The sequence below is a fragment of the Mixophyes fleayi genome, chromosome 2 (genome assembly GCF_038048845.1).
Source record: "Mixophyes fleayi isolate aMixFle1 chromosome 2, aMixFle1.hap1, whole genome shotgun sequence".
In the NCBI taxonomy this organism is placed as follows: Eukaryota; Metazoa; Chordata; class Amphibia; order Anura; family Limnodynastidae; genus Mixophyes; species Mixophyes fleayi.
This window is the reverse complement of record NC_134403.1, coordinates 313,809,952-313,827,308: the sequence shown is the minus strand read 5'-3', so window position 1 is coordinate 313,827,308 and position 17,357 is coordinate 313,809,952. Positions and strand designations below refer to the sequence as shown.

Here is a 17,357-nt window from a genome sequence, read left to right as displayed (position 1 = left end):
TAGATATTAGAATAACACTGTATCCTAAAATGATACTGATAACATGAAATGATGTCAGTACTGTTTTGTAGAACAAATACAAAATAGAACATAAAGGTAGTTTTATACTCTCTTGAATCAGAAAATATGAGATTATGATGACAGATAATCTTTAATCTTTATTCTGAGATACCTGGATAGTTTCTCAGTTGACTGCCTATAACAGCTAAATTAACCTGTGGCAGCTATCTCAGGAACCAGGGGGTGAAAAGCAGCAAAATTAAGAGAAACAACAAAAAAAGTAAAAATAAATTGTTTCTACTTTAGTAGACTTATCAGTAGTTAAGGAAACCATTGTGTTTGATAGTATACACTGTACTAATATAATTTCAGTTACTGTTTCATGCAGCCGATGTTGTGCCTTGTATGATTGCAGTTTACTTCAGCTATCCTTATGATTTACAGGTCTGGAGTAACAATGTAAAAACGGAGATAGCAGAAACATATATCTCTGCTCTAGTTTTCCCTCTTAGGTAAGGAACAGAGATGACTGTACTTGTATACATGAAAATTCATCTTCATCAACATTTATATAGTGACAACAAATTCCGTAGCGCTTAACAATTGGTTACAAACACTGTAATAAAACAATACTGGGTAATACAGACAAAGGGGCATATTCAATTAGCTTTCCGGTCCGCGGGATCGCTCCGGAACGGGCCGCGTAGTCAATCCATGGTACCGCAATAACGTGGATTTTCGTTCGCAGCCCATAGGGTTGCGTATAAAAATCCGCATTAATGTGGTACCGTATTAACGGCAATACTGCGCAGGATTCGCCGTAACGCGCGTTACCGGGAACCGGAAAGCTAATTGAATATGCCCCAAAGAGGTAAGAGGGCCCTGCATGCAAGCCTACAATCTATGGGACAATGGGAGTTAGATACATGAGGTTAAGTCTACATATTGCGTTTCAATCCAGCCAGAGTACAAACTTAAAAAGTGATTTGTATTCTATATAATCCAGTCACACAGAAATGTTGGTCATGGGGTCAGAGGGTTGTTGTTTTGTGTGACAGTAACAAGGCAACCGAGTGAAGTTAAGCGGGTGGCAGAGGAAAATTAAAACAATGTATTTATTGTAAGATCGAATAAGTCCAAAAGAGCAACAGTAGTGGGAATAAAGAGGTACCAAGGGCATTTGAGTAAAAAAGATATACCCAACTGCCCTGGATTGAAGTTTTCTTTGATCCTCATTGCTAATATTTTAAATTATCAATAATAAAAATATAATATTTTATGGGACAGATATGGTGGCACAGTGCATTGCATTTATTGCTGGGGTCATGGGTTTGATTCCAGACAGCACTCAATCTGTGTGGAGTATGCATGTTCTTCCTGGTTTTCGTGGGCTTCACAGAGGATTGAATTGCTGCCTCACAGCACTGGGGTCATGGGTTTGATTTCAACCAGAGCGTGTGGAAATTGTATGTTCTCCCTGTGTATGTGTGGGTTTCCAGGTAGACATACTGATATGTTAACTGGCTTCTGACGAAATTCATCCTAGTGTGTGTAGGTCCATGTGGTAGGGGATATAGATTGTAAGCTTTGCTGGGATAGTGATTGATTAAATAATCTCTGTAAAGTGCTGCATAATATGAAGGTGCTATATATATATATATAAAACTGTTAATAATAATTAAAAACATACTGCCAGCAATCTATATATTCAGCTATGTATTCTCCCTTTGCTCACAGACTGATAAAGATTGCATAACAGAAGACATCTTTAATTTCTCTAGGGATTTTGCTAAAACCTCAAAAGACCAGATCCACACAACCAATATTTCCACATTTCTATTAATTCCTAACATTCACTGAAATAACACTTATAAAAGATTAAATATGAGCTTATTATAGCTGTATTTGTGTTGAAGTTGTGCAATGATCTAAGTATATTATATAAAATTGCTATAAGTCATGTGTGTCATGAGATAAGATGGCTACTTATTCTGGCAACCCCAAACACCTCACCTGTAAATATTAGGCTAGCAAGCCATGCTTTTGCCCTGCTTTTGCCCTGCTTTTGTTTGGGAAGTGCAGGGGAGCAGGTGTAGAGCACAATCATATCTTCCAATGCTTCAGAGAGCCAATCGAGTGATCACTGACTTCCTTAAGCAGCAGTATATTATAGATCTCTCAGAAGAGGAGGAATAAGGTGAACAATCAAATGGGTTCCTGAACACCAAAGGTAAAGGAGCTTCGGAAGTTTTTTGCTGGCCGTACTTACTTTATGCAGAAAGAAGTGGTGACAGAGGTTTTATCCCTGAGAGGAATGGCATATGGCTATGCAGTAGAGAACAATCAGGAGGTGTTGTGAGAGTTAAAGATCAATATCTTTGATTTACACAATATATTCCAATAACCTTGTAAACTGTGTTCTTCTTCTATATCTTGTCATACAATACCTGTGGGTAGATTAACTAAAGCTTCTAAAAAGGAAAAGTGGAGATCAGATCAGATTCTAGCTATCATGTTTTTTAGAATCTACTAGATAAATGATAGCTAGAATCTGAGTGGTTGCTATAGGCAACACCTCCACTGTTTGTAGAAGTTTTAGTAAATCTACCCCCAGGCGGGGTTCATTCTGGCCAGACACTGACAATATAAGGCATTCTTTTGTGTAATTTGGATAAATTAAACCATATCCCATCCATGCTTCTATCTTTAGATGCCTACTCTCACTAAGCCCCCATCTGTATATGCATTTTTTTCACTATTGGGGGTAAATGGGAGCCTTTACAAAATTTAGCTATGGGGCCCACAAATGTCTAGTTGTGCTCCTGGTTATTTGGAAGCTTTGTTTGCAGATGACATACTATTAACCCTGACAATCCCCTACCTATTGAAGATTTAGATAGAATTTGTTGCTTCTTGGGATTTGGAATTCTGACTCATAAGACGGAGAACGGTCAGTGCTGCACCAGGCTTCTTCTTAAATACTGAAACAAGTAAACAAGCATAGTATTTCTTAATTAGGTTGCATTTTTGTGGCTAAATTAATCTTCCTAGATTGGCTTACAGTTTTGCACCTTCTCATCCCCTTTCAATGCTCAGAGGCCCAGAGTTTCCAGACGTATAAACCACTTTATATGGAGACAAGGCTTACTTGAGAGCAGTCAGGTCTGATATTTTCCAGTACTCTAAAAAAAATTTGGAATGAATGGATGTACAAAAAGTCTTGAAAAATGCTATCTTGCTTTCACATCTGAATTATTCCTATGCATCAACCGTCCCCAAGAATAAGTAAGATAAGTTATAGACATCTATCCTACATTGGACTACTATCCTGACAGTACATTCTCTAGAGTCTCAAATTTCCCCCATGACTTCAATTTTTGGTAATCCCAGATTTCCGGAAGGACAAATAATGGGCAAATTAACAATTTGTAAAATTAAATAAAAAAGCCAGTCTTCAGGGCCCTCTAACAGTGCTTGTTTTCCACATCCCTTTCCTGGAGCACAGGTGTATTCATTTTTTTTTCAATCAAAAACAGGTGTATTTATTACTGATTGACACATTTTGAAAGATCCACACGTGGTACTAAGTATTTCACTTGTGACCTGGAAAGCCTGCACTGCTAGGGGTCCTGAGGACTGGGAAACACTGTCTTACACCAAGAAAAGTAAGGATCTTACCTTTGTTATAAATTTAATGAAATTTGGATGAATTAAAGTAATCAATATAAATATATACAATATATATAATACAGGTGAATATTCTGCAGGCAATGATAGTCTTACTACTATAACTAACAAAGAAAGAGATGAGACACATTCCTCGTGTTTGACTGTACCAACGTACCAGAAGACTAGATTAAACCAGATGTATGTGGGACCCTCATATTCTAATTCCATATGGGGGGAGTTCTAAGATAGGTGTGGTACTAATATTCTGCCCAGCAACAGTAAAGGTATATAAGATTGTTCAAATGCATTGATTCTTGTTCACACTCTTGTTAGAGTGTTGCACCCAGTGCTTTTTTTTGTCATAGAACTCACTGGAACTGAGTTCTGGCACCTTTTTTCGATGGCTTTTCCAAGTTTTAAAAGTAACTTTTGAACATTTGATGTTTGGTCCATGTGGACTTGAATCGCTCTGTCGAGCAGTGCAGGTCGGCGGCAAAATCATTAAAATGGTGCATGCGGGCTGCTTGTGTGTCTAGTCTGATGCATGCATCAATCGTCCGCACTGGTTGTGATGGCACTGCTTGGCTTGTGACGCTGCTCAGCTTGTGATTGGTCATGTGGTTGCACGCTGAGTGCTTACTGCGAGCGGCGACTGTTAAGTTTCGTTTCACAACTGACGTGTGTGGGTGTGTGTACAGTGATTGACTACGTGATGTGAGTTCCGGCACCTTTTTGCTTAGAAAAAAAACACTGGTTGCACCCATGCTTGTATGACATAAAGGAGCACACATATTGGATCATTGGGCTTATGACTTTAAGTTCAGACTGATTGCTAAAAGCTAGGTCATAACAGTTGGTGCTGTGACTCGGATTCCACAAGACTGCTCTCTCTCGAAGAAGGATGATAATTCCTAATCATGGGACAGGAATTGACTGTAGCCGCAATTAAAAGGAAAGCTTTACTGCCTTTTATTCCACTTCCTGGTTTATGAGATAAAGTTTTATTGACTTTGAGAGGTGCTGCCTTAGCTGGAAAATGACCATGACTTCTCTGGATAAGATCCAAATGTTATTCTTTTACACAAAACAGCAGATATTTGTATTACTCTTTGTGCTATCACATTCTGTATTTTTACTTAATAAGTTTGAGTCTTGCATTGTTGAAACACCGGTTGAATGAAAGGAGGCCCCTGCGTGTGACAAGAAAGGACTATGTTTTGGGGGAGACAAGGAAATAACTTTCTCCTGATCCATGAGGGGCCAGTGAGTGACCTTAACGACGCTTGTGTGTGGAAAAAGGTCATCTGCATTTTCGTGATGTAACTGCTTGAGGCTGACTGGGTCAGATCACAGATTAGGGAATTTTGCCATCTACTGTCAAAATCACCCACAGACCCAGATCACAGAGAGTGCATTTGATTGTGCCATTTGTGTGTAGAAAGCCTTCTTACTGGACACGTATCAACGTTCCACTAAGTGCAGAGGTAACTTGGCTTACGTCCTGCCAGCATGCAGACACTCCCGTGTGAGCAGTTGTTGGTGTATAAAGAATTTCTGCGGGTAACAAATGGGGCAAGCCAAGCATTGATAGAATTACCAAAGGGGACACCAGCGGCAGTTATGTACAGAAAGTATGAGTTGAATTCTGTGAGATACTTGTATAAATGGAAAAAAAAGACTCAAGATCATGTTAACTTACCTACGACAGGTTCATTTGCCCTGCATGTTTTGGGACAATTACAGACTGTGTTGGGCAAGGATGTAAATGAATGGAAAGCGTATACTACCCCAATATGTAGCACAAATCATGGAGATGAGAGAAGAAAGGAAAACAGACAGATTGTACCCTGATTTACCCACTGCCTCTGAGGAGGAAATTATTCCTGTTTTGGCCGCTATGAGCCCCCATAATCCTTTGTTACATGCCACAGTGCAAGTACCACTTGTTGAAGAGGGCCAGGTACCAGACCTGGGTTTGAGAGAGGCAGCAGGGGGAGGTGTTGCTGGCACCACAATCCCCCCAATCTACCCACTCAGTTACTGTTGATTATAGTAGAATAATACCCAGCAATATTCAGCCTGTAGGTACCAGGAGGTGTAGAGGATCAGACACAGATATTCCCTCCTCCTCTGTCCCTATACATCCTTTGTGTATTGTCACCGTACCACTAGCTCCAGGAGCTGTAGCCCCGCACAATGTAGAAACTCTATGGACTATACGTGTCCCTTGGTCTGCCACTGAGCTTCGTAGTATCCTATAGGAATGCCCTCCATACAAAACTGACCCTTAGGTTATACTACTTAGTTAATACGGATATACAAAATTCATAAGCCCATATACAGGGACCTGCTACAGTTAATTACTACAATCTTTACTAAAGGAGATGTAGACACATTGTTTCGGGAGCTGGGTGGACGGCGGATAGAAAAGACGATGTAGAAACTCGAGATCAATTAGATACACAGTGGACACGGTTCACAGGGGCTGTAGAGAAATTATTCCCTCCTAAAATTGATTGGATAAAGATCATGCATGACAGTACACCAAAACCATAGGGAGACAGTAAATGAATATCACTCTTGTTTCTCCCATATGGCTAAGTCTTGTAGTGGACTCACTGATATATTTGACAAAGCTGAATTAAAACCCCTGTTAGTAACAGGATTTGTAGAGGGTCTTAGGGCCCCTATTAGAGACCGCCTAAAACACTCTTCTCCTGCTTGGAAAGTTAAACCTTTAGTTGAACTTTTAGAAGAGGCAAAACAACACAAAAAGAACATATAAAAAACAGAGACAATGCTTCCACTAAACTGATGAATATGCAACTAAGAGCAGCAGAAGCCACCTGTGTGATGGCTGCTGCAGCTAGACGAGGAAACACCCAAGTCAGGAGAGGTCCACCCATGGGCAGGACTAGGATGACTGATATAATATGTTATCATTGTCGAAAGAAAGGGCACATAGCAAGAAATTATAGAAAACCAAAACAGCAGAGGGCAGAGGCTCAGCCAACTCGGCATCAACAAGATGCAGATGATGACGATGACCTCATGCAAACAGAGACCCAATGATGGGAACTTGCAGTTCCCCTTCTTCCCTTGTGAAAACTCTGAGCCTACTGTTGAACTTACTATAGAAGGGAGAGACTATCCTTTTTTAGTGGACACAGGAGCTGCTATATCACTTATTGCAGGACCCCCATCCCCTTCCTCTATCTGGCAATTCAATTCAGGCTTAAGGGTGGCTAATAAAACCCTCACATTACAGGAAACTAACCCTGCACAAGTAACTCTGGGTCCTTTGAGCACTGAACATTCCTTTCTGGTGGCTGCTGATGCACCAGTTAATTTGTTAGGAGGTGACCCATTGTGTCAGATAAATTGCACTGTTTTTTGTACTCCAGATGGAGTATACTTGCAAGTCCCTAAACAAAATGAACAGCAAGTGCAAGACTTACTAAGCCCCCCATTTTCACTTCTTGCCTTACTACAGACCACTCATTCCCCCCATGATTCTGAGGTTCAGTATATGCTTGCACTTGTCCCTTCACAGTTGCGAACCACATCCCCTACGGATGTAGAAACAATGTCCAATATCTCCCTTGTAAACATATCCTGTAAACCTCACAAGCTGCTACCCAAAATACTGCAGTATCCTCTTAAACCAGAGGCAGAGCTAGGCATCTTTCCAGTACTTCAAGAGTTACTATCACAGGGCATGGTTGTAAGGACCACAAGCCCCATAAACACTTTCATTTTCCCAATTAAAAAATGTGGTGGGCTTGGCTGGCCCTTCATTCAAGTCCTGAGGGCTGTTAATTCTGTAGGTCAGCCTCTTTTTCCTGTTGTAGCCAACCCAGCCACAATACTCATGCAGATATCACCCACCAGCACACACTTCTCTGTAATTGATCTTTGTTCTGCTTTTCTTTTCTGTCCCCATCCACCCTGACAGTCACTTTCTTCTTGCATTCACATATCGGGGTACGCACCTGGACCAGACTGCACCAGGAATTTATTGACAGCCCTATGGTATTCAGTCAGACTTTGAGTGATAATTTACAAGGTTTTGTTGCTTCACAGGGCTCTACTCTCATACAATATGTAGATGACCTTTTACTTTGCTCACCCTCTAAAGAAGCCTCCATTCAGGACACAGAACAATTGCTTACCTTTTTGGTTCACAACGGACATAAGGGGCTAGATTTACTAAACTGCGGGTTTGAAAAAGTGGAGATGTTGCCTATGGCAACCACTCAGGTTCTAGTTCTCATTTATTTAGTGCACTCTACAAAATGACAGCTAGAATCTGATTGGTTGCTATAGGCAACATCTCCACTTTTTCAAACTCACAGATTAGTAAATATACCCCAAAGTGTCCAAAGACAAACTTCAATTGCGTGTCTCTAGGGTCACGTACATAGGACACTTTCTCTCCGCTGGCTACCGCCATTTAACAATAGGACGCATACAAGCAGTGGTCCAAATGACATTACCAAAGAATAAAAAACAAGTTTGTGCTTTTTTAGGCATGACAGGATTCTGTCCACAGTGGATTCCTAATTATTCCCAGTTAGCTGCACCACTCTATGCATTGACTACTAAAGAATTCTCTGAAACTCTTATGAAACTGAAATGTGTTTTGAACAGCTGAAAAAAATCTCTTACTGAGGCTCCAGCTCTAGGTCTCCTAAATGATGACTTACCTTTTTCATTGTTTTGTCACGAGTACATGGGATTCGCTGCAGGAGTCCTCACACAGCGACATGGTGATCATCAGAGACTTGTAGTATACTACAATTGTCCTCTTGACCCTGTTGCCAGAGCACTACCGGTCTGTCTGCGAGCAGTAGCTGAAGCAGCTCTACTTGTTGAAAAATGGACTGACATTGTTCTAGGCTCTCTTTTGTTTCTTTATGTTCCACTCATCGTAGCCTCGCTTCTCACTTGTCAGCAAACACATCCCATTACCTCCTCCTGTCTCACCAAATGGGAACTGGCCCTTCTGGCCCCCAGTAACATTATACTACAGAGATGTAATGCACTGTAATTTAATGTACTGATGCCAATTAATGATACTGGACAGTATCAGAGGAAGGGGAGAAGTAGGCATTCCAACATGTGTCACGATCTGCCTCCTGCAGCTCCTGTTTGCCAGGAGCTATGTTGGACTTTCTGGATATATATAGCCTGCAGTATCACCATGCCACCAAAGGCGCCACTGTGGTGCTTGAACTGTTTCCCTTCCTGCTGAACTAAGCTAGTTTTCTCAGGATTATTTACACATGCTGCTACTCTTTAAAAGACAGCCTCGCCCAGCAGTCTGGACCAGATCATCAGGTCACTCAAACTGATAGGAAGCATTCTCCTTTGACTCCAGTTCCTGGTTATACTTACCTGTGTACCTGTCTTTGTGTTTTTGCTGTTCAATCCAGTGCCGCAGACACAGCTTCATCTACCCTGTTCCTGAGTTATACTCCTATGTGGATCTCTGTGCTTTTGCTCTCTGCAGCTCATTGCTTCTCAGTGTAACCTGTTCAGCTTACCACCACCTTTCCAGTGGTATCCAACCCTCCAACCCTGCAACCCGCAGGCAACTCATCTCTCCACCGTTCCAGAGGTATCTAACCCTGCAACCCACAGGCTACTCACATCATCATCATCATCATCACCATTTATTTATATAGCGCCACTGATTCCGCAGTGCTGTACAGAGAACTCATTCACATCAGTCCCTGCCCCATTGGAGCTTACAGTCTAAATTCCCTAACATACACACACACACACAGAGAGACTGGGGTCAATTTTGATAGCAACCAATTAACCTACCAGTATGTTTTTGGAGTGTGGGAGGAAACCGGAGCACCCGGAGGAAACCCACGCAAACACGGGAAGAACATACAAACTCCACACAGATAAGGCCATGGTCGGGAATTGAACTCATGACCCCAGTGCTGTGAGGCAGAAGTGCTAACCACTAAGCCACCGTGCTGCCCATCTCTCCACCTTTCCAGAGGTATCTAACCCTGCAAACCGCAGGCTACTTATCTCTCCTTCTCTTCCAGAGGTATCCACCCTGCAACCCGCTGACTACTGCTTCTCACCATCGCTTTACAGTATTGCCTATTCCGCAGTTAAGATCTGTGGTTATATTACTGCCTTACCAGTTATTGCATCTTGAACCTGTCTTACCTGTGTCTCTAATAAAACCACTTTGTTCACCTACTTTCTCTCTGTGGTCTTACCTTGGGAACCTTGACAATATGATTGCCTACAAATAGTTGAGCAAAATTTTTCATCACGCCCAGGGGGTAAATGTATGAATCTCCGGATTCTTCATCTCCGCCGTGTTCAGCCTCTTCAGCGCTTAAATTTAAAGCGGCGCTGCATTGTAAAGGGAAGTTTCCCTTTACAATGCAGCGCCGCTTTAAATTTAAGCGCTGAAGAGGCTGAACACGCCGGAGATGAAGAATCCGGAGATTCATACATTTACCCCCAGATCTCACTGAGATCCCTCTCCAAAATGCTGATCTGACACTTTATGTAGATGGTAGTTGCCACAGACGTACTAATGATGGCACTCTCACATCAGGTTGTGCAATAATCACAGATCATGAGATCTTAAAAGTAGAAGCACTCTCACCTCCACATTCCGCACAAGTAGCCGAACTTAGAGCATTGACACAAGCATGTAAACTAGCAGAAGCAAAGACCGTGAACATTTACACAGATTCTCGCTATGCCTTTGGCGTGGTGCATGATTTTGGGTCTCTCTGGAAGCTCCGGAATTTCCTTATATCAAATGGCACCCCTATTGCACATGCAAAAGCAGTAACAGACCTCCTAACAGTGTACTGTTGTCTAAACAAATAACGGTGATCAAATGTCAAGCACACACATCATGGCAGGTTCAAGTTTCAAGCGGAAACCGTAGGGCAGATGCAGCTGCAAAATCAGCAGGTGAAAAAAAGCTTGATGTCCAGGTGATTCTAAATGTTGTTATGGTACCTGATGAACAGACTTTAATATCTATACAATCAACTTGTTCTCAACAGGAAGTGTCTTGATGGAAGGATGGGGGATGTATCACTGATGCCCTAGGATTGTGGTGCAGTAAAGAAGATAAGCCAGTAGCACCTAAGTCTCTCCTACCTGCACTAACTGAACTGTTACACGGATTATCCCATGTAGGTAAAACGGGCATGGTAAGTCTAATGAAGACCTACTGGTATGCCCCTGAATTCTCTACCTGCTACTAAACATTGTGAAAGCTGTCTAATTTGTTTGAGGAGCAATTCAGGCAGGCCAGTGCACACAGAACCATCTCATCTCCCACCTACTTAAAGACCCTTTCAGGTAATACAGATTGACTACATCCAACTTCCTAAAGTGAGAATGTTACAATATGTATTGGTATGCGTAGATTTATTTTCAGGTGACTCACAGACTGCATGCATAACAGCAAATAAATTAGTGCAAGAATGTGTATGCAGGTATGGGAAACCCCAAATTATCTCCTCTGATCTAGGAAACGTTGTGTGATTTTTTTAGGGATAAAACAACAACTGCATACCCCCTATCACCCACAGGCTAGTGGTAAAGTTGAGAGGTACAATGGTACTATCAAAGTTAAACTTACTAAAATCACCCAACAGACTGGTCTACAATGGCCTGGGGCCCTACCTCTTGTGTTACATGCTATCAGAAGAACACCAAGAGGGCATGTGAACATCTCCCCATACAACATTTTTTGGGGAAACTCCTTAATCTGGTGTTAAGCCCAGCCTTTGATTTGGCTACAGTCCAGGATGTGACAGTGAAATATTTGATAAAAATAACTAATTATTTGAAGGAGTTGCAAGCATCTGTGATAGGCACACAACCAAAGCTGCCTTCCATATGCCACTCCATGAAAGCAGAAGACATGGTAATGATAAGAAGTTTCTTAGGTTCTGGTTCTTTAACAGATCGATGGAAATGTCCATACCATGTACTACGGACATCATCTACTGCCGTGAAAGTTAAGGAGAAGCCGACGTGGATACACGACTCTCACTGTAAGAAGGTAACCCCTCCTAAACCAGCAGCTCAAGTGGATGAGATCCTATCAGACAGCTAAGACTTGCGCAGTCCTGTTGTACCTGATTAAGAGAAACCACCTAGGCCCTTTTGGGGACATAACGCCCCCAATGTTAAGACGGCAACAGGCTACTCCTGGGGGCTCAGAATGGGTCCTGCCGTGAAGTGGATCATTGTTTTTTGTCTACTGATCATGAGACAAGCAAAAACTAAACAAGAGAATTATCTATTATTACTCCTCTGGAGAGAACTCAGTATTACAGATACATGCAAAAGTTGCTAAGACTATGAACCAAAGTGTTGGGTCTGTACACAACACACCTTCCTTTGAATGCTAGAGATGGTATTCCCCTAGTGGAAATCCCATTATCTTGGGGAGAAATTATGAAAATTGATTGGAGTAATGTTCCAAGTACCTATGTTGCGAATAGATCAATGATATATTCACCCCCACTGAGAGTTCCACTAGTAGTTGCTAATAACTTGCAAGTCTACTGTATGAGGTATAATCGAACAAGTTTTGTAAGACATATGGGAAAGTTTTGGCCATTTGAATATGAAGGGGATGGTAACCCAAACGAATTAGAGAAAGGGTAGAATTTGGTATATATAAACTGTTCATCAGCATTTCTCTTTACAGGATACCCATTTGAAAACTAAATAGAATGATGTACGATATCTATTTAAATTCTCGAGGTATTCATAATAAGAGTCAGTACACAGAGGAAGGTAATAACACCAAAATGTTTTTGGGCAACATGTATGGGTATGCCTCTATCAGGGGGCAATCTCTTCTTAGAGGACTATACTGTTATTGTGGTACTAGTACCTATGCCTGGTTGCCAGAGGGAGGTGCGGGTAATTGCACAATAGCTAAGGTAGTCCCTGTTGTAAGGATCACCAAAAACCTTGAAGGAAGATCCAGGAACATCCCCATGTAAGGAAATATATTCCCCAAAAGCCTGTATCATCATTGGGAAAAGAAAGGGGGCATTATAAAGAGGGTGTTATATGATACTAGATTCTGTCGTGCTTCACATTAATTTGTCAATAAAACATAAACATCACTGTTTCATATATAAAAGATTTTATTATAGGACTTTCTTCATGATTTGTATTACATATTCAACAATACGTACAGAATGAAGACATTTCTGCAGGCCAGACGATTTCACAGATTTCTCGTTGCTGTCTACTTTTTATTTATTTGTCATGGCTTATTAATATCAGCTGAGATCTGTACAATGTATGAACCGTAGACACAGATCCACTATAAATTATCACAGAGAATGAACGGGAATTACAACATGCTAAAGAATGTACCATGCAGTTCTGGGCAATGTCCAGTAAAGTATCATTTAGTCCTGCTAAGTGAATCTGGACCCAGGTCTGAGGAACACGTGTACAAGATGGCGTTTCACACATGAACATTTGATTATTTCCATTTGGAGAACAGGGAACATAACTGTACCATAATTACCCAATAAAAGCACCCTATGTTAGTGTTTTCCCCTCATTTGAAGCTAGACAACTTTATTCAGATCTTACAAATGGATCAAAGCATGTGTGCTTACATTGCGTTGTACCTAATGGAAGAACTTATATAATTTTGTCACACAAAATCCAATTTAGAAATTGAAACAAAAGTGCAATTTAGCCATCTGAAAAGACACCTGCAGAATTGTGTGCACACAGCATTACTCAATAACGGAGTCAGGGGGCTTATGACCAGCAAAGAATATGTGCCTTTGAAGGACCACTAATCCCAACATAGAAGTTGTGTTATATAAAAGACATTCTAATATCATTCAAGCCCCTGTGAAAAAATGATTTTGGTCGTGCTTGGTGCACTGTTTAGACTTTACATTTTTTGTACAGCTGAGTGCAAGCAATTGCTCATCAATCATCTTTCCAAATGGTGGCTAAAAGAGGCTGACTGCTGTGATCTTTACTGAGATTACTGACAGGATGTTTACGCATACAGTAATATATCTCCCCCACAATCACAGTTTATCTCACACATCTTCTGTTCTGCTAACCTACTATGTATATCAAAGTGGGCCAGTATGACATACTCTAAATTCTCACTGCAATATGCTTGATTATCAAAAGACGGTAAACCAGTCTTTTAGTCTAATTAATCAATTTCCAATTAACGCGGCAGAATAAAACATATTTACTTACATTTTCTACATAGGTATTATCATTCTTAGAATATCTTATTTGTTTGAATGTCTGCAAATCACAATGAATCATTCAAGTATCACTTCTAATAAATTAGTTTTTTTAATCAAGTAAAAAATCAAATTGTTTAGCGCCAATAACAATGTTACATACAGGCAGACAAACTGAAAAACATAAGCAGAAAGTATCTAAAATTAATTTCACACTATCAAAATCCCTAAAGCTTCTAGGGGCATTGGTGTTCACCAAGTCCCGGCAATTCACCGCAAAATTCCAAACTGGCACTTATAAATTCCCACTTCAACCACTATATTTATGAATGATAATAACGGTTTTATATTAGCCAACTTGTATATTAGATTTAGTGGTCTTTGATAAATACAACATAAAACAAAATGTTCACTTTTTATATACAACATTCATTTTACTGTAAAACATTGCAGTGTTTGTTGGAATGATTGTGAACTCACTCTTTATACTGTTTACGATGTGTATAATATTTACTGTGAAACAATGTATACTGTATACCTGGATGTGTAGTGGGATAAATATTCTGCAAGCTCTATGCATCTAAATTGATGTGTTTTAAAATGCTTAGTAGCTGTGTTCAGATGTCTAGGAAATGATGTATGTAGCATAATAATGTTAATAAGCATTTATGAGCTTTTCCTTCAAAATAGATTCAATATAGAAAGGACAGAAGATCTTTTTGATCAGTATCTTAGGGGTATATTTTAAAGGGCTTCACATATATTAAAAATAATATTACTCTGAATACTCAGGGTTATTTACTAATGATGCTCAAATATGCAAATGTACACTAAAACCATAACAACTACTCAGACATTGGCATGCTTCCATTGGATATCTTGCTCGAAATAGATAAAAATAATTGATGATTTGTTGCTATGATTTAAAATATCACCTTTCAGCTATGTTAGTAAATAACCATCACAATGTAAAAAAAACAAAAAAAAACAAACACATATTATCCAATGATTATGAAACTTTTTCCCCTCAGATATATATTGCGGAAATATTTTCTATTAATGGTGTGTATAGTCACTGCTGGACTTGGGTTGGGTAGGTGGAGAACCTTTGTGATATTTTATAAAATAGTCATCAAGCTGAAAGACAGCATGGCAACTTGTTTCTATGAACACTGTTACTGTGTGGTTTTGTCTTATTTGTACATAGACTGCATCTTAATTATCGGGTTTTAAAACAGAAATAAGCAAGCAAATATCCCCTCATGTGTGCATATCTTTCCCCTTGCAATAACAGCAATAATAGACATAATCCTAAGTGATATTCTGTAGCTATAAGCGTGAAAACTAAGAAATGGAAAATAAAAAGTCTGATTTTCTGGAATTAAATACTGCGTACATTCCACAAAGACTGTCCATAGGAAAAGATGTTGTCTTTCTCCTGAATTTACAGTTTAGTGGTTTCATCCTGATTCTGCTTAAACTATTTACAAATGTAAACTATACAAGATACCCTAAATAAATATGTATAAGTACCTAAGTATTTACTACACGGCCGTGCATGAGGTATGATGACCTTATTGTACAGTAACATCTCAGTCAGGCGGTTGTCTCTTTAAACCCTTCCCTTGTCTCAGTGAGAGTACTGTTCCAGAAATTCCTTAAGCCGGATGGGATAATCCGTCATTACACCGGTGGCGCCTAAATCAAAGGCTCTTTTATATTCTTCTTCATTGTTCAACACCCAAATATATACCTATAAGTAAAGAGAAATGTATTCATGCTCTGCTTTGCTATAAAGAAACCAACTATTATTTATTTAAGTTGAAAAAAAAACAAGTTTTAGAATCAATAATTAATGATCAATTACAAATACCATGTTTAATAAAGCAAAATTGGACACTACTGAATCTAGTTAATGTATTCCATAGTTTTGATTAGATTTAGTAATTATGCACCTGTTTTCACGTATGTTGTGACGTGGTGATCTTCTACACACAGGAAAAACATATTTCACAGACAGTTGCAAAGTTTATATTAAAATCTGAAGACCAGACAGGACACCTCCATGTAACAATAGTATATAAATGAACAGGTGCTTCAGATATTCAAACACATGCCACTGTCGACCCACGTCTCCCCTTTTAAATTTTGCTTGTGACATTTTCAAAGCTTAGATTTTTAAGCCATAAATGGAAGAACGTCTTTAAAGTGCACCTATCCCCTCTTTGGGATAAACAAATATTTCTGAGAATGCAGCTTATGAATTCATTAAGAAGCAGTGACATCACTGAAGCACAAAGTGGTGAATTGGTAGGCTGTATTCTCTGGTTCAACACACAAAATACATTATACATTATTTGTAGGAGACTGGCGCGCTATAAACATTTTGAGGACATTTTCAGAGTAAGTTTGGCTCAATTATCCTGATAGTGCCCTCAAAATGTATTACGTTTTATAGTTTTTTAAGATACTTGACAAATCAAACTATTCTGCTTAGCAATTTGTCTAATGGTTCCTACATTCAACAAGGAATCTGGATGCTACCAGAATCACTTAAATCTGCTGCCATTTATGCCATTTGTCTCTATAAAGTTATTTGAAATTGTAATGCTTAATGCTAATGTCTTTTATCTATATTAGGTCGCAACTGTATATGATGTTTCCAGGACACACTTCAAAACGAGAGGTGACTCTCAATGTATTTATTCCTGGCAAAATACTTATTAATACTTAATACATAAATACGTAATTCAATAAATAAATAATAATTAGTCATTTCTGAATAATCCGTCTATATATGAATAAAAGCTGTAATCAGGAAGAATGTAACCATCATTGGTACAGGAGTGTGAGGGCCAGGAAGCCTGGAGGTGAGGGGGGGCACCAACAATGCCAGGCAGCCACCCACCTCCAAGGCCCCTGCTCCCCTTCGACACCTTCGTTCCCCACTGCCACTACTCTGATCTTGATAGAGCAGAGGGGTTTCCTGTTCTGTTAAGATGTCAGTCCGACATATGGGATGGATTGTGTATGATTGTCAAAAAGGAAGAAAAACAAAGTTCTAATACTAGAGGCACTATTGTTATTAATACCAGTACAAAAACTATAGTACAATCTATTTATTATCCAATTTTTATAATAAAACAAATTTTATTTTTATACCAACTTATTCAAATTCTATTCATATAGTGTGGTAATGTTTTGCTGCAAAATATAGAGTAATAAAATGTTATTGATAAAGATATGGAATTTGTGTGAAAAAAGATTAAAAATTGGAAAAGAAAAGAGCCCCCTATTAGGTTCTCATTGTTCTCTAAATTACAGACTGTTATTTAGAATAATTGTCCCTCACAAATACTTAATTATGTTCCATTGTAACTTGTCAGTGGGGTGAACATGGGTTTAATTTTCATACATTACATATATTGAACATCA

The 17,357-nt window shown here is 39.5% G+C and overlaps 1 protein-coding gene across 1 annotated transcript in view; it reads right to left on the bottom strand.

Moving 5' to 3' along the window:
* Positions 1-12,816: 12,816 nt before the first annotated feature.
* The window catches only part of GDPD1 (glycerophosphodiester phosphodiesterase domain containing 1), a 79,776-nt gene continuing 75,235 nt past the window's right edge, over positions 12,817-17,357 (bottom strand). The window contains exon 10 of the mRNA XM_075196591.1: positions 12,817-15,675. Within this exon, the coding sequence (XP_075052692.1) occupies positions 15,553-15,675 (123 nt within the window). The 3' untranslated portion in view covers positions 12,817-15,552. The remainder of the gene's footprint in view (positions 15,676-17,357) is intronic.